Source organism: Scomber scombrus, chromosome 3 (genome assembly GCF_963691925.1).
Source record: "Scomber scombrus chromosome 3, fScoSco1.1, whole genome shotgun sequence".
Classification (NCBI taxonomy): Eukaryota; Metazoa; Chordata; class Actinopteri; order Scombriformes; family Scombridae; genus Scomber; species Scomber scombrus.
In genome coordinates, this window is record NC_084972.1 from 14,409,285 (window position 1) to 14,436,176 (window position 26,892).

Genomic DNA, 26,892 nt, shown 5'->3' on the forward strand with positions numbered 1-26,892 from the left:
CTTCCTGCTTTGATACCCAGTCAATGGCTATGTTTGCTTCAGACAAAGATGGCATTTGGAGCAACTTTCTAAGCTCTGCTAGGGGCAGTGAGATAGAGGGAGGAAAAGAGGGGAACTGACAAGCACATCAGTACTCAGGCTAAGAAGCTACAGCTTCTGCTTTTCTTTTCCCAGGTGGCTTTGCAGATCCAGCGGTTCATGCCTTTACCGGACATTCAGCTGACAATAAACACGTTTGATGCTGTATGCTGTTGGGCTGTAAAGTTCCCACTAAACCCCTGTGGTCTGAGCATTGGGGAGCACATCCATGCCGACCGCCTCGGATCCCCCATGACTTAATTAGTGCTCTCTGATTCTCCGCATTAGTTTACTGTATAGGAACAACTTTTATCCCTAACTGTAATCAGCTTGCCCAGAAGAATAGAACACAATAAGAAGCCTGTTTGAAGTTTTCTTTGTGTTATCTCGAGCACTTCAACAGAAGCCCAGTGCAGCTTGCCTCAGAGTGTAATGCCAGGCTAGTAGGCAGCCCAGTTGTTAAAAACCTGCACTGCTGCGTATGGCACCTGCAGTTCTGTTTCCCCAGACTGTACATGGAAAAGCAATTGTTTTTATTATCGCTTAATTATCAAGCTAATGTTCTCTAGCTTATGGGCTCATTAGTTCCTAAAGGATTTGTTGTTTTTCGTGGTTAAGTGATCATATTACATATAAAATTGATATAGTTTAATTATTTAAGGATTCAAGCAGCCTGGCCCACCAGTCTTATGAAAGTTTCCTCTCCTGATTAAAGGGATTATTCCTAAAGTGAATAAATTCATCCATTTATTACCGTTTGCCCTCCTCACCCACTGAAAGAAGATTTTTGTGATGAATTCTTGAGGTGTCATTAATATGCATAATCAGGCAAAGCTGGACATTAGTCTAGCCTTTTAGGTCTATTATCAGCAGATGACCATGACAGACTGCAGAGCTTTTTATGAACCTCCTTATATTTCTTCTAAAATATTCTGTTCCCTCTGATGATCAAAGTGACCTCTAATTTGATGGCAGCCCATTTTATCTATCCTATCAAGTAGCTAATAATGACATATACATGGAGTATTTAAATACAAAAGTATGTACTTGATGAGTGAAGGATAAAAAAAAAACTTTTATTTTATTAAAGCTGTCTATGCATGTAATAAGTGGGGCTGGATATTTTTTTCTCTGCTGTAGTGAAATATTAATGAAAATTTACAAAACACACAACCTATCTTTTTCAGTACCAAAATGCTGTTGATTTCACTGATACGGAAAAAAACTTGGTTTCTCAGTGCCTCAGTGATTTGTCATTTCAAAAATGAAAAAAAAACCATTAGTGACAAAAAAATATATAAATATACATTTTTGCACAGTTAATTGTTGTATGCACCATTGTCTTACCTGTAATATATTTCTGTGACATTGAGGCGTTGTATCTGGCTGTCACCCTGCCCAGAGCGCCTGATGGCAGCTTCCATAAATGGTACAACTGCACCATCTAGTGTCAAGAAGAGCAGAGCCCACAAACTCACAAAAAAAAACACAATTAGTAGCTATTTTTAAGGGACTGTTGTTTCCAGTATGCAACACTGATAACCAATTGCTTATTAATTTGTTTGGAAACCAGAGTATTTCTGATTATTGCTTAATGAGACTTAAATGTACAATCACGGATTCAAATGTGAGCAAAAATTGCAGTAATTGGCCTTTCAATACAGGATAGTGTTAATTATGTCTTCTGTTACTGTTCATGCTTTGATTACATTGGTGCTTGTTTTTTGTCAACACTGCAGCAAAACAGGTAAATACAATAATGATAATAAGTCAAGCTTTTTAAATATGCATGTTAAGTATTTTGGTAAATATTGCATGTTATGTTGTTCTGCCGAGTTTATTAGAATAAGGTCTGAATGTTTTCTTGATTTAAGAAAATTCAAATTGTTTGATAAAGGGTGTTATATATTTCATTTGAACTTTCATAGAATTGTGAATATTCTTAGGTGTTTTTGTAGAGACATAAGAAGCACTGAGACCTCAGGAATAATCTCTATTCAGCTCTCTCTTAAATCATCCTTTCCCCTTTCCCTCTTCAGTCTCACAGGTATTTCATGTTTTTGTGGATTTGTTTATTTTCTTCTCATATACACACGGGTTTCAGTGCATATTTATAATGTGGGTTATAGAGAACACACCAACAAGTAATTTATTGAATCAAGATTATTGAAACTTGATGATTTGGTTAAACTACAGACACTCACAGTCATGTTCAGGGCAAGATGTAAAGTATTACCAGAGAATCTGCAAAATGTGTTTATTTTTAGTTCTAATAATGAAGATCATCGCAGGAAATTTAATTTTAAGCACCAATTTGCACGAACAACTTTAAAGCAGATGTGTATTTCTGTTGCTGGGGTTAAGCTGTGGAATTCCTTAAAGATGGATTTAAAGGGTTGCTTGAATATATTTCAGTTTAAAAAAAATGTTTAAAGACAGAATAGTTGCATTGTATGAACTAGATAGTTAGGATTTATATTGTGTACAAGTGTTGAGATAGATAATTTATTTCTGATTTTTCTTTTTTTCTTTTTCTTGTGATGTTAATGTTGTATTGAGTAACTTTAATTGGGCAGACCATCTGTTTCTATTGTTTATTTTGTCTTGAGGGAGGGGCAGGTAAAATAAGATTTTCTTCATCCTGCTCCTTTTCGGTCATGGAATATGATTCAGATGATAGTTTTTTTTTGTTTGTTGTTTGTTTGTTTGTATGATTTGAAAATTGCCATGATCGGAACAAATAAATAAATCTTAAACCCTATTTACACTGCTTCATCACTGCCTCTGTGATCTGTTATTTTATCCTTCATGCTCTCTAACTCGGTTACCATTTAGTGAATGAGCTGCTGCATTTTCTTCATCTGTGATAAATGTTCAAGATGTTAGCCTTGAGTTATCATGTTGCCTTTTCAGACTTTCATAAAGTTACTAACAAGCAGGAGATGGCTTTTAGCCATGTTCTAGGATCACTTTCCTCCACATTTCTCCCTTTTCTTTGGTTTTGTGCCATATATAATTGCAGATGATAAAAAAAGAGATTCATATAAGGGTAGTTTTGACTACATAACAAAATTGTTCAGTATTAACTATTAAGTTAAAACTGTTATTCTGTAGAGGGCCAATGTAGCCGCTCCTCTTCAAAATAACTGCGGTCATATTTTCTGTTCCAGCCCTCTTCTTGAGAAGGGTATAATACAGGGAGAGAAACCTGTTAATTATTACAATAATACATGAAAGAAAAATAATTGGAAAATTTCATCAGTAATTTTTCTTCTCCTCATTTATTCAAACATTTAATTCTTGCTCCACTGTTAACCAGTAATATATTTCTATCTGTTCATCACATTATATCACAATATCCAAGAGTAGCTATGATTTTTTTTTTAATTTGTATTTATTCATAATTTAATCAATAGATGTTTTATTGTATTATTTCTGGAAATTGACCCGACCTATTCATATCAATCTTTAGCAGAAGATCCAAATGTTTGAGCATATGTAACCATGACAACCTGACTTTTCACCTTAATCCCTGTGGCTATCACCAAGCATATCAAGAAAATATTTTCTTACAGAAAGGTGATTAATTATTATTATTTTTATTTCTTTACTTTATTTCTTTATTTATGTTTATAATTTATTTCATTTATTAATGTGTTGCTTATTTATTTATTAACTAATTTATTCATTTTTTGTTTTTTCCTCATCCCTTTTTTTAAATACATTCTCTACTATTATTCTTCTTATATGTATATATATTTTTAATATATGTGTACATCATAATAATGTTTTAATACTATATGCTTTATATGAAGATATATATATACATGTTTGAGGGGAGGAAGGGAGGTAAAGAAAAAAAAGAAGGGTATTGATGTTAAGTTGGTTTAAAAGTGTATCGATAATGGCAAGATTGTACTTTCTTTCTTTCTTTTTTATCTAAAGCAAAAACTGGCAATGACATTACTGTATTCAATGCTCTGACAATTTAAAAAAAAAAAGAAAAAAGAAAAGTGATGAGAACCTACAAAAGCTGAACATGTATGCAGATTCAACGTAATGTGAATGGAGCTTGGTTTATTCCACAGAGACACAACTGTAAATGCATGGATTCATTGATTAATTCATTCAATTTAATTGATGGATTAATTTATTACTGGAATATGTTTGTTTTTCTTTCTTTTTTTCTTTTTCAAGCTTTCTTCACGGTGCCTTCACTGTGTGTAATGTAAAAAAAAAGTTATGTTTACCCATACATAACTCCTAACAAAATGAAAAAAACTAAAAACAACATTTGGATTAAGTTGTCCCATCAGAGGTCATATATCTAACAGCCAGTTAGTCCATGTGAATGAGATTCTTAGTGTAATTATGTATATAAACTAGGTTATGTTTGTTGAGCCTTCTGTGTGTGTCATTGTATATCACATCCGACAGAGGGGGCCAGAGTGCTCTCTGACAGTTTTTACTGAGGCATTAGGAGCTCCTGGACATGTGTACTGGACTACTTTAATAAAGCACCACTGAATATTGTTAAGTATTTAATTAAGTAGCAGCTACTGTCTACGTTAGTATCAAGATGCTGTGGTTTTTAGTTCCATCTATCATATGCACCAGTTAGTTTTGTTTCATCTTTCAGGATGGGACAAATTTCACCTTTATTATTCTTATTAGTTCATGGCGTCTGGTGACCTCACAATGTTCCCAGCATCCCTCCAACCAAATTCGACCTGAGTAAAAGTCTAATCAATCTATTGTTAAAACAAGAAGAATTCATTCTCATATGTTTACCTCATATCAGTGAGTATGTTTGAACTTGGTTTTAACAAATCCATTGTTCATCATGTTATCATTACCCAGCATCAAAAGACTGTAACATGTGATTTGCAGCAAGCATCAGACCAAATGTATCTTTATTTAATTACAATCCTGAGTGCTTTTGATTAAACAATATGAATCCTCTCTATTTGTTTTAACCTGGAGCAATGAATATTTGAGTGATAGGCTACATGCTTTTTTTTTTTTTTAACATCATACGTTTGGACATGTCATAGCTGGAAAAGCAGAGGTGTTATAGATAAGATTAATTTTGGCTGCATGCAGTTTCATGCTTGCTCACTGACAATAACATAACACAACTGTTGCTAATGTTTTTAGCTACACTGTAGCTTTTTGCAATAAAAGTGCAAATTCTGCTGTGAAAAAAAACATAAACAATTATCTTAGAAAGGACCTGAGTTTTGGGTTCAATCAGCCCTTTAAAACCACTGTCCTAAACTGGTGGGGCCAATTGAATTAACTGTTCTCCAGGAAACATTATCCCCACTCCATGTCATGTGCCTGTTCACCTGGCAGCTGTTTACGTAAAAACAATTGTACACCTGCCCACTTAGCTGCTATATGTTCCACATACCTGTCCAGCATTCACCAGACTAAATACATTGTTCAATCAAACAGCTGCCATATTAGCTCCATATCTGTCAGGCTCCTTCCGCAACTCACTGCCAACCTGTGTGACACAAGAATAGTCGACCTGTTCTCTGCCCTGACAATCTGCTTGACAATACACACATCATTTTTTAAACCATTGCTTTCAGTGTTGCGTCAATGAACTGCAAGCAGGTCAATCAAAGACTTATGTTCCCTTCTCTGATTGTTACATTTCAATAGGTCTTAGACACACGAAGAGGTAAACTCTTGAGTATATATATATAAAAAAAGACTACTTGCGTGGCTGAATATATTTATTTTCTGATTTCCAGTCTTGTTAATTAACTTGGGACTTCTTAGACTTATCCTGCAGCCCTATGAGGAACCCCGACCACAGGTTGAGAACAGATAACAGCTGTATTCTGTGAAATTGTTCTACAAAAAAAAAGTTAAAGAAAAAAGTCCTTTTGAAGAAGCTGTCAGTGTATGAATAAGACATTTATAAAGTAAACATATCCTTTGTAAAGTTGTATGCTTATGGTTAATATGTGGGCTTTTACAAATGTCTCATAAACACAACACAACCATTCATTTAAAAACTGACCTTCAAGCAAAGTGAGATCATTGAAACCAATTTTACCTTTAAAACCAAATAGAACTATATTGATTACATATTATTATTATCATCATTATTATTATTATTATTATCATAAAATGTAACAAATATTGTTATGAATGTTTTGCACTAGAAAAAACAGCAAATTATTCATCATTATGCATACATGTCACATATTTCCTTCTCTGTGTTGTTTGTATGTGTTCGGTATCTGTTAGATGTGCATTAGCATGTTGTTCTCTGCCTGATTACTCAGCCTGGTTGTCACTTAGGCAGAGAGGAAGCATATTGGAAAATTCAAATTCATCCTTTATTTGACAAAGGAAGGTAACCATGCACTGAGCACTATGTATACATTCTTTTATTCAGCAACACCCTGTTTCAAACTCATTCAGTTGCTTTTATACACACACACACACACACACACACACACACACACACACACACACACACACACACACACACACACACACACACACACACACACACACACACACACACACACACACACACACACACACACACACACACACACACACACACACACACACACCCGTACCTACCCAACCGGTTATCTGCTGTTGACCACTGAGTATTATGAGGGGCTCGTTGACAGTTGAGATTTTTCTCCCACTGGGCTACATTGTTTCAGGAATCTAGTTCCTTATTACATGAGTAACCCTTGTTTCCTGTCCCCTGATATTTGCATGGCTGTGGAGAAGATAGTGAATTACAACAGGCCGTTACCACTCATGAAGTGGTATCAGATAAAACACAAACCTAAAGCTGATGTTGTATGGGCATGATTCATAATTTGGGTGGATGCTACAAAAACATTGGAAAACAGGACAAGCCACAAGTATTTATTGCCATTTCTTTTCTTTTTTTTGGTCATCGCTAGCTAAATTGCCCTGTACCTGCCCATACAGCAGCAGAAAAATGCTTGACAAGGAGGTATGCAAGAAACAAATGACCCAACTTCAGTCAGATCTTTTAACAAAAAAAAAAGGGTCTAGTTTTCTTGCCACAAGTTTCGAAACTCCTCACTCAGCTCTGAAAAGAACAAAGTACACAGAAGGACAAATTAGGTAACACTTAGGTAAGCACTGAGGAATGCTTTGAAAACACACAGATTGCAAGTATTTTAGGATAATATAGGATTTAGGATTCTCCTTTTGCCATCAGAGCAGCACAGCCTTTTGAATGATACTGATGATGGCAACTCCCCTTCAGAGTATACACAGACACACATCCTAATACAGACAGGAACATGTACTGCCTGAGAGCCAAACACTACAGAGAACAAGAAATGAGGCAGGCTTAAATCATCATTGACTACCTGGTTCCTTGATTGTAACTCTTCACTTGGTCAACATAATGACAGGTGTGGAATAAAAACACCCCACAAAACTCATGACTATTTTTTGTGTCAGTCACAAATAATCTGCTGGAGATCTAATGAATTACCAGAATGTATTTCACCTACCATTACCTCTTTACTTAATATTACATGACTTCTGTCTCCTCAAAGCATGGCATCCACTGCGTTTGCGTCCATCCTAGAGAGGGGATGTCTCATTTTGCTCTTCCTGAGGTTTCTCCAAGTTTATGAAATAATTTTATTAACATTTCCTGTCATCTGTGCACTATGATTGAGGAACTGAGAGTCATGTGTTGCACATGGAAAGTACAACATACAGTATCTCTTTAAAACAGCAACGCTTAGACATTTTTCTGAAAGTGACATAAGATGATCTTCTGTGTGTGACAGTGTGATGAGAAGTAATTAAGTCAAGATACATACAAGCATACAAATATGGTTACTTGGAACTTTCCCCCAAGTTGTGTAATTGAAGTATATGAATCATGTGATCTCCAACCTGAGATTCGAACCATGTAAACAACAGATATTGAGGTAAAGGCAGATTGGATACCTTTTAAAGTAAATACAATAAAAAAAGGCTTCTCAGATATGACAACAGAAATAGATAATTAAGATATTTTGAAAAAAAAAAGTTTATTAATTTAACAAGCATACAAAACAACAAAGTCTCAGTTTTTCAAACTACCAATGCAGCTTCAGTGCAATTCCAAAATATACATTTTCAGCAGGTCATGTTAATCAAAGTCATTCACATCAGAAACAGCCATTTAAATATATATTTTTTGATTATCATTTGACAATTGTCCTAGCCAGAGGAAGCTCGCAAGTGATACCTTCATGAGGTAAAACTGTACACATCCAACCTTTCACATACAAAACAAAGCACTACATCACAAATGAAATATTAAATACGAACAAAAATGTAAGTACTATAGCACAATACAAACCAATGCATTTGTAAACAAAGTTTGTAAACAAAAAAAGGAAGTATGTGGTTATAGATATTTGGTTTGTGGATTTAATAAATATTTAGCTGATATACTGTATCCTATCAGGTTACCACAAAGACAGTATTTGGTGTGCAAGTGTAGCAGGCTGTCAGTTATAACTTTAAAGTGTAGGACATGTAAATTCTGGACAAAGTTTCCCCTCCTCTATGTGTATTTTTTCATAACTAAAGGCTACAGCATAGATGAGCATAGAGGCTATAAAACCTTTATCCTTTTCCTTCAATTAAGAAGCTACATTCTCGCATTTGCTTCTTTGATAATGTTTGCCGACAATACGGGAAAACTCATCCACTCACAGAAGGACAGTTAACTTTAAGACTGGATCATAGTACTAGCAGGGCACAGCAGTGAAACAACAACAAGAGCTCAAGGATGGCACTGCCAAAAAAAAAGAAAAAAAAAGGACTGATGCGAGTTAAGTCCCTTGAGACTGGAGGATGTTGAAGCTTGTGTCTGGCACAACGGACTGAGCAGAAGGCCTGGTCAGCTGGTGATGATGACCAACTAACATACAGCTTCGGAGTCCACAGCTTGACAAAAGGTTCATTGTCAGCAAATCACAACAGGATCAAGGCTGAAAGAATACTGAAGGTTGAGAGTTTAATGGTCAGCTGCACTGATTTAAGCTTCACTTCAGAACAGATAACTTAAAAATGTGAAATGCTATTCTGTAAACTGGCTTGAAATGACGTGGCGGTCTCTTTTGAGGGGTAGCATCTGTAAATTCAATAAATATTGATATGTTCCATGATTCTTTGGAGTTGACTTTTTTCCTTCTCCTCAGGTGCTACAGTTATGCTGCTATATACAAAATGGAACAGCTGTGTAACAAAACAGAGCACGAACACCGAAATCCATTTAGAACTCCCGTTTTTCTGATTTTGCTTAAAAGAGCCACATGGAAGAGTCGCAGAGTGTCGCAAAAGTGCACCTGTTTTAACGTCCATTCTAGCTTTCCAATATCATCAATCTGGGAACTTAATTACTTGATTGGAATTATATATTTAAAAAAACAAATCATCTTTAAATTCAGCTGCCCCAGGACTTTATGGAGGCACACCCAATGCATAAGTTAGTATGTTAGTATCAGATACTGCTACAGTCAGATTCATCTGGGTGTTAAACACATACTGCTGCTGTCAGGTGTGTAACAAACACTATTAGCATATCAAAACACATCACTTGATAGAGCGTCAGATTGTATAAGGTAACCTATATCAAATATGCCCTTAAAAGCAAGGAACTTAGATAGATATTGTTCAATAATTGTGCTATTTCTCCAATATATGGGATTCAAAAAAAGCCCTCAATCTTTCAGTCAGCACCCAGCCACACGGAGAGAATATAAGCTTTTAACAAACATGACTGTTAATGTGAGTTTTTACTTATTACAGCATCTTCAATGAACAGATTATAACTGCCATTAAAAAGAAGGCAGGCGAAATTGTGGTTGCCTTGTAATAAAACTGGACTTAACGTAAACAGCGTGATAAAGCACAGCATTCACTGGTTAAGTTCCATCGACTTATCAGACCACAATCTCAGCTTTTCATGAGGCTGATCAAGAACCATGAGCTCAGTGGAGACTTTGTGATGAAAGGTAAAATGCACTAGATGAAGGAGTCTAGTCATCTGTTATTTTCAGTCTACTTCAGCCGACGTTTTATAATAGCCCACGCGAATACACAAATAAGAGAGAAAAGAATGTGTGTGACAACGTGTGTGTCTGTGCTTTTAACAGTGAAAGGTGATGGGCAAGGCATGGTCACTGGTTAAAGAGTAATTAAACACTGAATTATGTAGGGACAAAAACAACTGCTGTGCTGTTGTCTGTGGGTTTGGTATGTTGCATTTCTGGCCAGACTGCAATCAGTGATGTCATGGCAGGTGTTCTCCATCAGCTGGCAAAAACAAAACACCTGCTGTAATAACACTGATAAGGGTGTGACCAGAAGTGTATTGTTTTAATGTAGAGCAGTACAGCAGCACTTTTCTGCCCTGTGACTCTGTTTACATTTGGTTTTAAAAAAATGCTTCTTGGATGATCGGATAGAGGCACTGTGATCCGATCACTCAAACCACTTGACGAGGTGGTCTGGGACGCATTTGACCTCGTATCTTTTGTCGTTGAAACGCTAATGCGTCAAGACATAACAGGAAAATATGTCACCAATACAGGACGTGGTGTTTGTTTTGGTGACACAAATTGACCTCTCCTGTTAATCTCAACAGTTGGAATATCCCAAACATTAGCTCTTGAAACATTTTTCTTTGTTAGCCTGTGCGAAACAAATCTGATGCAATAACTGTGTGCAAGGCCCTTTGACCTTTTAGTGGATGTGACGTAGGCAGAAATGAAACCTGAACACAAATGGTCAGCTGGACACCTTGGAGACACAGGTGTGCACAGCGATGCGTCTCGGCTGTCCGTTTGTGTTCGGATCACTGCAAACACATTTTAAAACCAAGTGTAAACAGCCGATATGTGATTCACTGTTAAATGACCCTTTAAGGCCCCTCTTTTATCTCTTATCACAGCATGGTTTGTACACTCGTGTAGTTCCACATCTCCAAATGTTAGCGCTCCAGATCTCCCAAGTTGTCCATTTCCCTCTCTACCTAATGCACTCCTCCTCTGATGGGCTTTCTGATTCCTCATTTTCACTGTCATCCAGCTCTGGAAGATCTCCCCACAGGAGCAGATTCAGACCTGCAGACATCAGGCTTATTAGTCACATTTGACAAAGTGAAGCTGCAAACAATTCCAACTGATTTTGAATTTGAGTTTGATCAAGAGGAGCTTTACGGACCTGTCGCATCCAGTCTGTTAAGAGTAGACACGGCATCACTATTGAACATCCAGAAATGGCCGTTGTTACAGGAGAGCAGGCAGGGTTTACAGGGGGCCACAACATGATAACCCACAACATTACCGCTGGGAGAGAGAATAAAGAAGAAACACGTGTCAGCACTTTACTGTGGGCACTTCTGAAAAGTGCTAACTCCACCAGTGAGTGTCTATTATCTAACAGATGTTTGTTTTCGAGCTGTGTACAACAACAAAAGCCTGGGAATACAAAAGAGACTCCATAAAGCCAAACTTTCGCAACAAGCTCTGCTTTAGGTTCAAATGTGAAATAACTGCTAAATGACAGAATTTAAGTGTATAGAGCTGAAATGAAAAAGAAAGAGAGAAAGTTAATTGGTGACTATTTTGATAATAAGTTAATCGTTTAGGACAATTTTAAGTAGAAATACCAAATATAGTCTGATTCCAGCTTCTCAAATGCAATGATTTGCAGCTTTTCTCAATTTTATATAATGAGACATGGAATATCTTTGGATTTTAGACTGTTGGTCGGACAAAACAAGGTACATGAAGATGGGGGAGGGGCATTTTCACTATTTTCTGATGTTTCAAAGACCAACTAAATAATTAAGAAAAGACAAGACAAACAATTTAAAAAGTTGGTAAAAGTAAAAACAGCTACATGTGTGGCACCGACTTGTTTTGCTTTGCTAATTAGAAAGGCTGTACTACTGCACATCAGCAGATGGTGTTCTTAAAGCAAACCCTGCAGGGTAGAGAGGAGCTTACATACCACTTGAGACATGCGATGTCTCTCAGTTTGCATTTGCAGCTTTCAGTCGAGTAGCAGCTGGCCACAAAGTCAACAGTTCTTGGGTGGGAGGGTGCGTGCAACGAGAAACAAACACAGCCATGAAAGGTTAAAACCCACACTCTTTTCATATTCTCATGCAATAAACCCTGTTGATCAAAGTCTAGATACAAATATTGCGTCCCTCTTTGCACTAAGTAAAAAGTTAGATATCAGTTAGCTACAGTACATCGTGCCCTGGCAACAATAGCAGACATAAACAAAGGCCAGCAGCACTGCTTATCTGTATCAGCTCTTACCTGTTGGGTGGTATATCAGTGGAAAACAGCTCAACCTCGGTGTCTGCAAGAAGCACTGCTTTCATGCCTCTCGTGCAGAGCAAACTGTCACAAAATATGCAATTCACCTGGGTCACACACTTGTTTTTGAAATTGGCGTTGGATGTAGACATTGTTGTCCTGCTAAAATGGAGGAAGTCTCGTTCTTTCTGCCCCCAGACAGCAAATATGCAGCAGAGAAAATAAAAAAAACAGAATCGGGCACAAATGCTGATCACTATCCGTCCAAGTCGGGACAATAATGATCAGTTTAACTTCGCAGTGTTAACGCTAGCTCCGACGTCCTTGTAGAAAATATTAGCCCTTTCCTATCAAGAAAAACGGAAGGCAGCTAACGTTAGCCTGCTGAACAAACGCACGGAAATATATAATGTCTATTTTCACGGAACGAGTTCTACATGTAAAAATAGTTAATTGAGTGACTGGTAAATACTTTATCGACGAATATCTAGCCTGTTTAACACGACTGCCTCTGCATTCATTCAGGTGTAGTTAACAGCTAACTCAATAGCTGTCAGCTTTGTTTACAACTTCCTGATATTTAAAGGCACTTCCTGAAACTATCTTTAAAAGACCCCAGACCTGACGCTGATTGGATACACGCTCCACAGCGGCCGATACCATTGGCCACCTTCGTCACGAAACCGTGGAATTTAATTGGCTGTAAATGTGAGTTTGACCCGCCCACCTTATAGCGTCCTGGCAACCGATTTGGTGTAACTGCACGTCATTCATATTCCGCTCGACCAATCTTGGTGTGGGAAGGTTAGTTCTTGTCCTATAAATTTAGGCGGGGCTCTATCTGGTGTCGTCGATGAAAAAAGTTGCTGCTTTGAGGTCTAGGAGACAGATTAAATCAGTTATCATCGTCAAAACGGTCAATGCATTTCTATTGTGGTAAATATTATCAGTGAGTATAGACAGCTAGCTAAAAAAGCTAAGGTTAGTCATTTGTGGACTACAGTTCTGTCTAGCTACAGCTGTTTGTGTAGTTAATACTAAACTAAACGTTAACCTTCACACTGTCTTATCTTAAATTATACTAAGCTATATAATCACCTGTTAAAACAACATACACATCTGCGGGACGTGTCATGGTCTTATTTTCAGCAATTGTGGTATGTTTTTTATTTTAATTTTTTTTTAAACAGCTTTATTGAAACAAGTAGGCTGTACAAGATGTTTATAGCACCTTGTGTACACAACTTGAGTGTACAATCACAAACACGCCAGGGGGACTAAAGGTTGCAATGAAACTACAAATACAAAAAGCGAAAGTCAAACAAATGTCTTGTAAAGCTTACAGGGTATATATATATTCAATTGCCTTTTGTGTGTACATTCAGATATTGAAGAAATATTGTTTGATATAGCTAGACAGTCAGCTCTGAAAAGTTTGGCTTCTGGCTTAAGAATTTGGATTTGTGAATATAAAATGTAGTCAAATAGGACTGCGGACGGAAATTAATATATAATAACAATAAAACAATACTTTTTTTCTGAAGTAATAAAGAGTGAGGATACATAGGCTATGATCAACTATATACATGTTGACAATTTACTCCACAGTCGTTTTGTATGCAGGCAAGAACAAATTAAATGTGACCGCAACAGCATTTATCTATAGCTCCCCACAAAAGGTTAAACCTACATCAATATCTTTCTTAAGTGCAAATAATAGCAATTGTGGTTTGTGTTGTACCCACATGAACACTATCCGTGTGTGTGTAGTGCATGCATGCCTGTCCTGCGCACTGGGGCTGACCAGACCAGCAGCCAGCCCCTCAATCTCCAATCGGTTCCTCCTCTCAGTCACTTCAGGGGGGCAGAGGAGAGCAGTTTAGTTTATACAGGCGGGCGGGCAGCTGCGACACAGTCTCGCTCCGGACAAAAAAAATAACTTTTGGAAGTGCCCGACTGACAAGTTATCACTCTTTTTTTGTAAGGGGGATGAATCTCTTTTCAATTGAAGTTGTTTGCACTATAACCGGTTTTGAGGAGGTGGTGAGGCGCGGCGGCAGATGGGAACATACAGCAGCAGCAGCAGCAGCAGCGCCAAACTCACAATGCGCCCCGAGTGAACAGAGGCAGGGAGACAATACAGACCCGCGGGCACACTGAGGAGCTGCGATCTCTCATCTGGCTTCTCTTTTTTTCCTTTTCAAAATCTCTTCCAGCGTGGCATTCCCACCCCCCTCCTCTACGGCTGATTTATTGATTGATTGAGACAAAATTGACTTCGCAACGAGGGAAAGAGGTTTGATCTCCAAAACTCAGCCATGACGTCTCCGGCGAAATTCCGAAAGGACAAGGAGATAGTGGCCGAATATGAGACTCAAGTTAAAGGTAAAACTTTTTAAAAGCCTCTCACGTGTTAAAAAGATAAGACGAGCCACATCGATGTATTCATAAATCCGTGCTTTGTTACTGTATAATGTGTTTTCCATGAATGGCTGATTGCATGGGTTTTCTGTTCCCTCGCTTCCCTATCAGGCTCGCTCTCCCTTGTATCTCAGCATTTATGAAGTTTAATTATCATTAGGCGACACTGGCAGATCAATAATACATTGATAAGCGCAATCATGAATATATCATCTTGATCAGCGTGTCTCCAAGTGTGTGGTCTCTCGCCTTTAATGCAGCACACAGATGGCCAACAAAGACAAGGGGGAAAAAACGCCCAGAAATCAGTGTTGTTGTCCAGATGTGTCTTCTGTGTGGTTTTTGAAGAAAAGCTTATGTTAAAGTAGAGTGTGTGTTGGTGGTGTAGACTACCCATAGGGCTGGGATTTCGACATGGAACAAGGCAGGGCGTTTTCTCTCCCTCTGTCTCCTGCATGTCTGTGCTGCTGGTGTGCGCTGCCGTCCGCTCATGCTGCAAATGTGTGTTCCCGTGTGTGTGTGTGTGTATGCTTGCGTATGCTTGCGTGGTCTCAATGCATATTGCAATTAAATGATCAATTTGTACCAACGGCTTGTTCATTGATCACAGTTTATTGGTGTCGTCCCTGCCGATGATCAAGGACATAAGAGAGCAGCAGGGGTTGGAGAGCAGACTGTAGTCGTTAGAGAGGGGCGTTCAGTTAACTGTTTATTGGCTGATTGGTGTGGATGTGTATGCCATCAGACAGCACATCGTACTCAACTGGGCACTGTTAATCAGAGTGACAGTGAGTACTCAGATCAGAATCAGATCTATAGGCACTGTGGTTTGTGGGCTTAGTTAGGACAGCAAAAAAGCCCAGAGGTGGCAGGAAGGGGAAGGACAGGACAGGATATTGCCCTCCTCATGAAGAGCTTGTTTCCACTGCTGCTGCAGTGCCAGATTACCAGATAAGATGGGCCACTATACCTTCCTCATCCTCACTCACTTCTGATGTGTATTTAAGAACAGGATGCTCGCTCACCTTCTTCCCCAGCCTTGTTTCCAAAATTGCCACCCGAGGAGCTGCTGCCATCTGCAGTGACTTTGTTAGAGAGAGGAATTTTGGAGGGTGTTATACATTTCTATGTTGTCAAACTGGAAGTCTTGATGTGAAAATTCAGATAGGTGATACATTTAAAGATAAAACCAACATGAATGGCCATAGCAAGGTGTTGGGCCATTGCAAGCCTCCAGAACGGTTGTAACGACCCATCACAAGTGTCTGCTTTCTGCGGGAATGGTGAACACCATCCTTTCAAAAGATATTCTCTCATTTTGACGCATGATGATGATAGTGGAGAGCGCTGACCAACATGCCATTCCAAAATCTCCCATAGGTGTTCATTTGGGTTAGGATCTGTTGACTGCGTTGACCCCAGCATATGATTCACATCGCTTCCATACCCATGAAACCATTTAGTGTCTCCCTCCCTCCACCCTCCGGATGGAGGCATCTGCATAAATGATGTTTCCAGGTCTTATATTAATTTGTCACTCATCTGCATAATACACTTAAGAGTTTTGGCACGGGGTTGATGTGGTCTCATATTCTAACAGGTACTACATGTCAGTTTGGCTCTGCTCACTGTTTACCACTTCTTTTTAACAGCTTCTTCTTGTTTACCTGCTTATCTGCAAACTCCTTTTAGCTGTCACCACAGTGACATTAGCGCTGTTGTCTCAATGTCCCAGTAGGCTTCTGTTTACCGCTGTTTATGCTTGGCAGCCAGTGTAAAGGCTTTCTGTCCATGCTGCATTGTGAGGCCTGTCTGCCGTGTTTGTCAGACTGTGGACTTAATGTTTGTCCATCGACCCCTTGCATCGATTCCTTCTGTCAGTTACTTCAGTGCTCCCTGGTGAACAGCTGTGTTGTGCTATCATTCCTTTCCTCACTCTGTCCTTCCACGGTTGTCTTCGTACTATCTTCCATATCTGGAATGAACAGATGAAAGGGTAAACCTGTGCATCCACATAACTTTTTGAGGTGTGTGTGTGTGTTTTTCCATCTGCGTGGAGGCGTTTCCAGATGTTGTGTTTCTTCTGTGACATTCCCAGCAGTCTTGCCTGCCCTGGGAGACGCAGACAGTCTGTCATTACCCTGCACGCTGCTGTTAGAGATTCTCTAATACAGGGTATAAAGCAGCAATACATGAGGCAGCCATACATGTCATGTCTGTCTCTCTGTATTTCATAATATGTGTCTGTCTTGCTTCCCAAATCTTCAGTAGGTCTGCTTAATTCCCGCTATCTGATTAAAGACAGCGGGAATAGTCTTTACATGCTGCAGCTATACACTGCAGCAACACAGGGGAAATGAATGCAAATCCTCTCATGGCTCACATTCATAAAGCTCTGCAGCATGAGGTGAAGACACATGATGTACACACTAATACACATTTAAACAGACTGTAATTAACTCAAACACAAAGGTTGGTTGTATTAGGCTTTACGCATTTATCCTGATGATTTTCAAGACTCGCAGCCACATTAACATCTGTAATTTTTTTTGTTTGGCTGATGCTCCTGTTGTTTGGCTACCATCATAACAATGGCACTGCATTACCTTATTCTCCTGTATCACCATTCAATTCTGCTGAAGCAATATTGCACTACTTTTAAAATGGTGTTAAATTTGTGTTCTTGCTCCACACACATTTAGGGATTCAGATGAGATTCCTGAGATATTTTGGCCTGGTAGGAACTCTACTGTTCCCTGTTGTTTGATGTTTTACATTTTGAACATATGCTGCTATTTAACGTTCATCTCATGATGCGTCTGTTATCTTGTCTACTCTCTGTACCTTTCTTGTAGTGAAAAAGTAATGTCAAGCAATTTCTCAATTCCTTGTGTCAGGATGTTATTGGACACTGTCACATTACCTGTTAACATGGCAGCTGAATAATATTGTTTCATAAATACACTCACACACATACAGAAAGAGTACATACTCACTAATCCTTGAATACCACCATCCTTTTCTCAGTCTGTGTTATTTCTCACAGGCAGAGTACTGATACTCTAATATGGGATTCTGGCAGATGCAAGGAATGTTCCTACTGCGCAGGAAGAGGGTGTGTGTGTGTGTGTGTGTGTGTGTATATCAGTATATGTGTGCATGAACGACACAGTGACACAGAGTGACTGAAAAATGAAAGTGTAAATATGAAATGGTGGAAAAAAGAAAGAGAGCAATGAAGCCAGAAAGAGAAGAGAGAGATACTAAAAGACTGAAAGAGAAAGTGTGTGTGTGGGGCACAATATAAAAAGGGTAGGAATGTTCATACACAGATGTAAATGGTTATACACGGCGCTGAAGTGGAGTTAAGGAATGAGCTTATCACCTAACATTCGTAGTTCACAGAGCACTTATTTGGAATTGAATCCAGAAAGCTACTTTGCTTTTTGGAAAGACTTTGAGTTTTGTCACAATTACAGTCTCCATACAACATGTGCAGCCTTTTTATTCCGCCAATGCACATCGAGCAACTATCAACATCCCTCGTTTACCAATCAGCAAGCTCGCCATACAGTCTAAATGGAAGGTTTTAACTCAGGCAATGGGAAACATTTTACTGGAAAACTCAGCAGTGCTTAGTCTTAAAAAACATCTGACACAGGTTTCATTTTTCAAGTTCATTTTGGCTCAGTGCTTCAGCATCTGTCAGTGTTTTATCCATCTGGGAACATTAATAAGTGGCTGCCTTTGCAGAAAACTACCACTGTTGCCACTGATAAAATGTATTGATTATGGTGTTTTTGTGGTCTGTCAGAGAAATACATAGAGATTTATGACCATTCAATCTGATGGTGTGCTGAATAACTTTTATTGATTTTTATGCTCAACACACACAGGCATACACTCACAAAGAGGCACGCACAAGCAGTATTTCCAAATGGATGTTTGGAGGCGATTATAATTTTCCAGACTGGCTAATAAACTCATTCAGCTCTGCCGATATGATGTTGATCAGTCTCCCTGAAGAGGGATGTGTGCCTTTGGCAATAAACTAAAACTGTGTCTGCCTACCTGTTCATTACCAAGCCGTGTGTTTACAAGGCAGCCAGAAAAACATGATTCCTGCTTTCACAAAAGGTGGTGATACAGCAATAGGTTTGTCTGCAAGCAGGCATGTGGGTCTGTGTGTGTAATGTATATGTGAAGCTATCAGCCTGAGCTGAATATTTCTGTTAGTGTGTTGTGGTTGATTGATGTATATTTGATCAAGAGGGGCAGGGGCGCTGCAGAGGGGTCCTCAGACAAAAATGGCAGGGAGGTTCTGTTTTTCATTTAACATTCAACAGTTTTTAACAGTTATATCAACTACTGCAGGGAGAGCAGGAGGCTGAAAGAATAGAGAAGAGATCAAACTGAGAGAAGGTGGATACAGCAGAATTGTTATTGTAACACGGACCCCTTTTTCTGTGGTTGACTTCACAGCAGCAAACATCAGCCATGTGGTTGGAAGGATGTGGGAAGACATCTTTAAGCTAATCAATCTTTGTGTGTATGTGAGTGTGATCTTTTTAACAACTCCTTGTCAATTAGAGCTGGACTGTATTGACTGAGTCCAGTGGTACAATTACCAACCACAAGTCAATCCCACAACTTTGAATGACATTATTTACTCACCAGGCACTGTACAAGTGGGTGGATGTCTGTCAGTGTGTGGAGAAGGCGGGTGGGGGGCAGATCAGTGTCAGTATGTGTTTATATTGGGAGCTGAATTAAAATTGCTGACGGAGCTTTAAATAATCAGTCAGGAAGGATGTTAGTGTGAAGCTGAGGTTCAGGAGTCAGGCTGAAACACACACAAATCATACTGGGAGTGTGTGACGCTTCCTGTTTAGGCCCACGGCTTTGTGTCTAGGCAAAGGAATCAACTGCCTTTCACATAACACACACACACACACACACACACAGTGTGCTCTTGGTGTTATGATTTTCAGCTCTGCAGTCAACACACTTGCCTGTTAGAATAGACAGGATCTGTGAAATAAAGTTAGTGATTTTAAGTTAATGAATATCTTCTATTCTCTTATAAAATCACATCAAAATAGAACAGTGTGTCCCATACCAGGTGTCCCACTCTCTTTCAGCTTGTGTGTGTACCCAGTTGCATTCGTTGTGTGCTGCGTCAGCAACAGACACGATGTGTGGAGGCTGAAAACACTCATTGATTTTCTGTTCCCTTCTATCTATCTGCTTCCTCATTCTTCAGTATTCAATATGATAATTCACTCTGGTGGTGCTAGGGCACCTGATGAGAGAAAACACCGCACTGAATTTACTCACGCCGTAAGTGCTGAGTTGGCCTCCTGTAGTGTGGGTGCTTACGAATTTGAGTGTGTTATTGCGATTTGGATTTAGACGTCTAATCCAGCCGTGCCTTCTCTCCCACAGTCTGTATACGGTTGATAGATAAGAGCTAAAAAGAAGAACGTCTGCTATGATAACTGTAGCTTCTACCACCATAACATACAGATGAACCAGTGCCGGCATACATCAACACCCACCCATCAACAGGCATATCAGATGCTACATATAATTGCCTGATTAATGCTAATGACAGAGATATGAAGGAATAGATTGATAGGGGTGGAGAGTGAATGAAAAAGGGAAATAAACATGTGGAGAAGAAAAACGCAGCTGGTAGAGCCAAGTGGGTAAGGTCAGAGTTCAGCTGCAAGATGACTGTTGCTTATTGGTGCCAGATGTTCCAGATGCTCTGATGGGCAACAGATGTTCTGTCTGCCCTGGTTGGCTAATCTTAACACTCTGGCTGCCACCCCTCTGTGAGGCCTTCAGCACAGAGGCATGTTGGGATTGGATAAAATCTCCCCTCCCTCCTTTCAGGTGTTCTTTCTTTGATGTAGAATTGTGTGTGTGTGTGTGTGTGTGTGTGCGTGAACTTGATTTCTATGCCCAGTCAAAGGGTTGCCTCTTGTGATGACATTTTGAAACACAATGAATCAGATGTCATATTTATTCATGCAAAATATACTCACACACTCACACACACACATACAGTCACACTCTCTCTCTCTCTCTCTCTCTCTCTCTCTCTCTCTCTCTCTCTCTCTCTCTCTCTCTCTCTCTCTCTCTCTCTCTCTCTCTCACACACTCACACTCACACTCACACTCACACACACACACACACACACAAACCCTTTGAGCCTGGCAGACTTTGTAGTTACCTTCTCTGGGCTTTTTGCATAATGTCAACTGTAAAATTCCACTCAGACAGTTGGTTTCTGTGGGATGATGAAGTTGAGAAGTGTTGTGGTGGAGAGGAGGTTATTGCTCACTCATTGTGTGTGTGTCTGTGTGTGTCAGAGTAGGAGTGGGCGAAATGCATAAAGTTTATTACAATATGGCTCAAGCTTTACCGATATGTCTCATAACGGTAAAGCTTGTGTACATTTTCAAAAAAATAAGTATTTTAAAGATAAAATAACCACATGGGATGAGTAATTAAAACACTTTGCTGGTTAAGTTATTTAATACCGTGATTTTTTTAGCTTCTTAAACTGTCCTGCAGGTTGCTTTAGGTGAGCGGCAGGGGATACATGGACGCTCAAGTCTGTTTTGGATTGTTCTTTGCAAAGTGAGGGACATACTCGATAATGTCAGCTCACACATCGTTAAAACAACAAAGATATCATCGCAGACAATATATATTGCAAACCCCCACCTCACACTGCCTAACTTAAAGGACCAGTGTGTAGGATTTAGAGGAATCTGAATAACCCTTCCCTCACCTTTCCCTTTCAGGGGTGCAGGAGAGCCTATGGTGGTTGCGAAATTTGCGAAATACATGAAAGTCCCTCTCTAGAGTCAGTGTTTGATTTGTATGTTCTGGGCTACTGTAGAAACATGGCAGTACAATATCGTAGGCTCTGTGGAGACCCGCTCACTATGTAGATATAAAGGGCTCATTCTAAAGTAACGAAAACACTTATAATTCTTATTTTTAGATAATTATACACTGATTAAAACATACTTATGAGTACTATATTTCATTTCTGCCAAATCCTTTCTGCTAGATGCTATTAAATTCTACACATTGCACCTTTTTAACGTGTGTGTGTGACCTGAGTCTACAGTTAATAGAGAGGTCTTGATCCCTGTTCGGGTGCCTCATTCAAATTTCACTTTCTTTATCTGACACACACACACACACACACACACGGCAACAGCAGAGCAACCGGTCAGAGTGTGTAAGAATGTAAAAAGCAGAACCGTGCTCTGCCCCCCCCCCCCCCCCCCACACACACACACACACACACACACACACACACACACTCTGTCAATCCACTTCTCCCTCTCCCTCTTTTTCATCTCTCTTTTTCTCTCAGCCTACATCCAATGAACAATCAGACCATTGTGAAAAGAACCACTGGTCTTCAACTCAAACTCTCTGGTTTTCTCACTCCTTTCTCCCCTTCTCTTTTCTGTCACTTTTTTTTCTCTCTCATTCCTCTCTCTCAAGATGTCCGTTGTGATGAAATATGACACACACTGCCTCCTACAGCAGTTTTAACCGATAATCATGACTATGATTTTGGCATGTGTGAAACGTATATTGTGCTTGCATTCAGGAGTTTCTACACCGGACACTGACTCATAACCAGCTGAGAGAGGATGTTTGTGTGTCTGTGTGTGATGATGAGAACATGCTTAAGAACAGAGGGATCTATATAAAGCCAAGTAGGGCAACGACAAATCCCACTCATATCCTCTGTAAAACAATCAATAGAGCAGACATCCAGCTGTAAATAAATAGGAGAGAGGCAGAGCGAGGGGAAAGAGAGAGAAAACACAACAGTAGAAAGGTTGGACAGTGCTCCCGGGGGACACCAGAGGAAACAGGTTGTGTTTGAACAGCCTTCATACGTGGCCAGAGAGCAGGAGCAGAAAAAGCAAAGTAGCCTGACCAAGGAGGGAAAAGAAAGGAAAGGGGGGGGGGGGGCAGAAAGGGGAAAGGAAAAAGAGAAAAGAGGAGGAGGGATTTGGGATTTGGGAAACATGCAAGAGGAGGCCTAAATAGAGAGAATTTTTGAGCAGTATAAAGGAGGGAAGAAACCCTGCTATTACTATACTTTGCAATCCATCTGCTCAATTCAGTGTGTACAGTATGCACTTGTATTAGCCTTTTTTCACTCCCTATCTCTGTCTCTCTCTCTCTCCTTCCCCCTCCATCAGCAGCTTCCCTCAGCACGTAGGCAGAGTTGGTTGCTAGGGTTACTGAATTGCCCCCATTTTTCTGGGTTTGTGAGGAGCAGATGGAAAATGAGAGAGAATAATGTAGATTTGTCTCCCATGTCTGGCTAATCAGGTTACCACTATACACACAAGCACACACTTCCATTCAATTTTGAACCTGAAGACCTCAGTCTTTTCAGGTTTTTCTTTTTTGGCTTTTTGGCTTTCTTTGTGCTTTGCATTCCTGTTCTCAGTATTTGCTCTCCTTCACCTCCTTTATTCCTCCCTTTTTCATCACTTTCTTTCTCCATGGTGTCACTGCCGTTTCCTCATCTCCCTCAGGATGTGGGGTTGGTGTGCTGAGATGAAGGGAAGAGCGGTTTGATTAAAGGGAATTTTGAACTGTCACTGTTGTTTCCTGAAAATAATTTGGGTCATGTCATTTAATGCTTGATATTTATGAAAGCGTGAGGTCACGTTGTAAACTCGCATAAATATCAAACACTGTAAATGAGTAGCAACTAATTGCTAAGAGGATGGGTGGGTTGTGCTTGCATCAATGTGTGAATTTCAGTATTGTGACAAGTTTATGTCTGTGTGTGTGAGTTGAAACTGTGCAATCACTGCATGCTGGCACTCACCATTCGGGTTCACACCTCTGCTAATGCTGTTTTAATGAAGCCATTCATCAACTCTTCTCAGCCGAATCTGCAGTACACACACACACACACACCGCTCTTGCTTTCTCTCCTCTTTTCTTCTGCATAAATGTGTGTGAGGACACAGTGTTCTTCCCCCTGGTTGCTATGTGGATGCACCAGTTCTATTTTAGTTGTTCCCAGCATCAAAGCTGCTCTGGTGGAGATTTTCTCCCATATTCTCCCTGTGCTTGTTGCCGCACATATGCTAGCTAGGAAAGGCTTGTTTAAAGTGCTGTGTCCCAGCTTTACTTTAAACCTTACTTTAAATGTGAAAATACTTTAGTTTTCTTTACCACAGTCACCGCACACACACACACACACACACACACACACACACACACACACACACACACACACACACACACACACACACACACACACACACACACACACACACACACACACACACACACACACACACACACACTTTTTTTGTAAGATAGGATGATAAAAACAGCACACACTCTCAGCATCCTCTGATTTTAGATCCTAAAAAAAGCAGGAAGATTCATACATTTTTTTCTCTACTTAATTTCACACATAAACCACATGCACAGCCTCTAAATACAACTACACACTCATCACCTAAACAGCCTGTGGGCTGCATGGGTGATGTTTGGGTGTGTGTACTGCTAGCACGTTGACCTTATCTGCAGGTTATATTCAGGTCACTGTTAGCTGGTTATGCAGCAACAGGAAGTCAATGTGGAGATCCAACTTCCTCCTGTCGTCTTCCTTTTCACTCATCCATGTGGGAGAACTTGTAATGGGAGGCCCTGCTGTGTACAAACAATGAAACAAGGCTGCACATGTGCAGATACATGCAGTACAAACACAAGAAAAAAGGCTAAATGTCATCATACCTGACACAGTGATGGTGGTTAAACTTGCATTATCGTGGCTGATCTAAACAGGTTCAAGGGCTCTCTTATCGGTTTCCCTGTCCACTGAACATGAATATGATACTGTCTGGCTTTGATAAATAAGTAAATCTATATACAGAACATTTAAACAATGGTTTTCTATGAAAGAAGCAAGGAGTTGACAAACAGAAAGACAGAGTGCAGGAGTTTGTGGAGAGAACTGAAACTGAAATGTAACCTTATTGGTTAGTTATATAATCTAAATGTACTTAATGATTGACGTGTAAGGAACCTTTTATTTGAGTTTCTGAGAATTTGACTATTGACAGCAGTTTCATCTGAATGTGGTCAAATGTGGGTTAAACAAGAGTTCAGAAGATGTTGCTCAAGTACACACTCGTCTTCAGTCTCATATCTGTACATGTTGGAGGGTGTGGTTGTATGAGCATGCTGGTTTGCTTGTCTTTTTGAATGCAGTTATGTATTTCTGTGTGTTGGATTGACGTGTCAGTGCCGGTGCCATGTCTGGTGATTAATAGCCCGGCCTAAAAATGTGGTTTACCTGCAGCAGACATTGTGCTGGAGCAGTTCAGAGGCAACAGCACATACCTGAGGCCTGATATTTATCTCCCTGGTTTGCAGGCGCCTGTTAACCTACTCTTTCTCTTATTCTGCTTCTCACTGAGTGTGGCCAGGGGGAAACAGTGTGTGTTTGTGAAGAACATGCTGATATGTGCTCCTCACTCATGCATTTTTAAGCGTGTCCTGAGGCTGTGGAATATGTGCATTGTGCATAGTATGTCTCTGATACTGTCATGTACAGCAACAACAGATAGTGTTTGCATTTTTGCCCATGATGCTGCCTGATACATTTCATCCAACCATCCACGTGACAACTGTGAAACTGGTCAACTGATACTGAAGGTATACACATACACTAAGTAAACTTTTTGTCAAGTTCACCTGTGCGGTCTCATGTTAGTCAATGCAAACAGCCCTGCCATAAATCATATCTTTATGAGACTTCAGTTTTTGTTGACTGTGTTAATGATCTGTTCATTCAATATTGAATCAAAAGCCACTTAAGTGTACATATACCTGGCGCTGTGATATCCGTGTGTTGGAACCACCGTATATACAGGGTAGTGTTTTTACAATTCAAACTGTCTCTGAGCTAAATGCAATAAGATATTTCAACATTTACAGCATATTAAGTATTTCGTGTATTGACAAAACATATTTTAATTAAGTCCTTCTTTCCTTGTTATTGTTTTGACACTAAATCAGACGAAGTGTGTACAATCAACATTTCCATAGATTGAAATATTTCAAATTCTGAGAGGTCGGCTCACAAGCTGCAATGACGTTAGTTATGTGTGTCAATATCAGAGTCAGATGGTGTTAGCGAGAATCCCACAATATAGGAGCATTTAGATGTTTTGTGGTGTGAGTACACATAATAGAACTGACATTATTAGAGCCAAAACAGTCATGGTAAAAGTATTTTAATCCAGTAAGACAGCAAAGCAGAGTTTACAGGGCGCCTAATGAATTACAACTCAGCGGTATTTCATTATGAATGACAACTAAATGAAGGAATGTGTGCAAGTACAACCCACACTTATATTTTCACATATACACAATATAACAATGTACTGAGTTGAGGTTTAGAATTAGTTAAGCTCTGCAATTACATGTTTTTCATGGGGACACCATCATATGTTGTAATCATTAAAGGAGCATTGTCAGTCGGTACATTATGACATGGCGACACCTATGAGACTATCGTATTGCTCTACTCAGGCCTGTTATTGAAAGGGAAATCTTTTCTGTCATTGTCCCTCTTCCTGTGCTCTGGCTAGGCCCACAGTAGAGAGTATAGACCATGTGCTGGCCAGTGCTGTGGGATACCCCTCTCAGATTACGGCCTTTGCCTCTCCCCTCACCCTCCCACTGAAGCCTCCCTCCCCCTTCACATTCCGACTCAGTCCATGTGCTTCAAACAGAGTGGAAATGGGAACATCCCTCCCCTTATACATGCACACACACATACTCATTCCTGTTGTGTAGTGGCCCATGCAGGACAGGGGGTGGTGTGGAGGTGAAGAGTGCTTTCCATATAGATAATACAGTGTGCTACACTCTGTCATTTTGTTAGAAAGTAGACATCTGTAGACTTGTGCTGAGCTGTAGGTTGAGTTAGACCAAGTGGTTTTCTAGGAA

At 39.7% G+C, this 26,892-nt stretch overlaps 2 protein-coding genes across 4 annotated transcripts in view; one reads left to right on the top strand and one right to left on the bottom strand.

Moving 5' to 3' along the window:
- Positions 1 to 8,125: 8,125 nt before the first annotated feature.
- Positions 8,126 to 12,984, bottom strand: fam72a (family with sequence similarity 72 member A). The gene is made up of 4 exons (XM_062415622.1): positions 12,438 to 12,984; positions 12,121 to 12,198; positions 11,329 to 11,453; positions 8,126 to 11,228 (listed from the first exon to the last, which is right to left on the bottom strand). The coding sequence occupies exons 1-4, from the start codon at positions 12,587 to 12,589 to the stop codon at positions 11,134 to 11,136; spliced, it is 450 nt and encodes a 149-aa protein (XP_062271606.1). The 5' UTR covers positions 12,590 to 12,984; the 3' UTR covers positions 8,126 to 11,133.
- A 439-nt stretch (positions 12,985 to 13,423) lies between these two features.
- The window catches only part of srgap2 (SLIT-ROBO Rho GTPase activating protein 2), a 51,760-nt gene continuing 38,291 nt past the window's right edge, over positions 13,424 to 26,892 (top strand). For 2 of the 3 annotated variants that reach the window (XM_062443424.1, XM_062443432.1), the window contains exon 1: positions 14,317 to 14,822. In XM_062443424.1, the coding sequence (XP_062299408.1) occupies positions 14,756 to 14,822 (67 nt within the window). In that variant the 5' untranslated portion in view covers positions 14,317 to 14,755. Of the gene's footprint in view, positions 13,595 to 14,316; positions 14,823 to 26,892 lie in introns of those variants that run through there. The other variant, XM_062443408.1, reaches the window with a different exon arrangement.

Coding starts and splice junctions, on each gene's coding strand:
- fam72a (XM_062415622.1), bottom strand. CDS start 12,589: ATGTCTACATCCAACGCCAATTTCAAAAACAAGTGTGTGACCCAGGTG. Junction 12,199..12,437: donor ACTGATATACCACCCAACAG/GTAAGAGCTGAT, acceptor CTCCCACCCAAG/AACTGTTGACTTTGTGGCCA. Junction 11,454..12,120: donor GACATCGCATGTCTCAAGTG/GTATGTAAGCTC, acceptor TCTCTCTCCCAG/CGGTAATGTTGTGGGTTATC.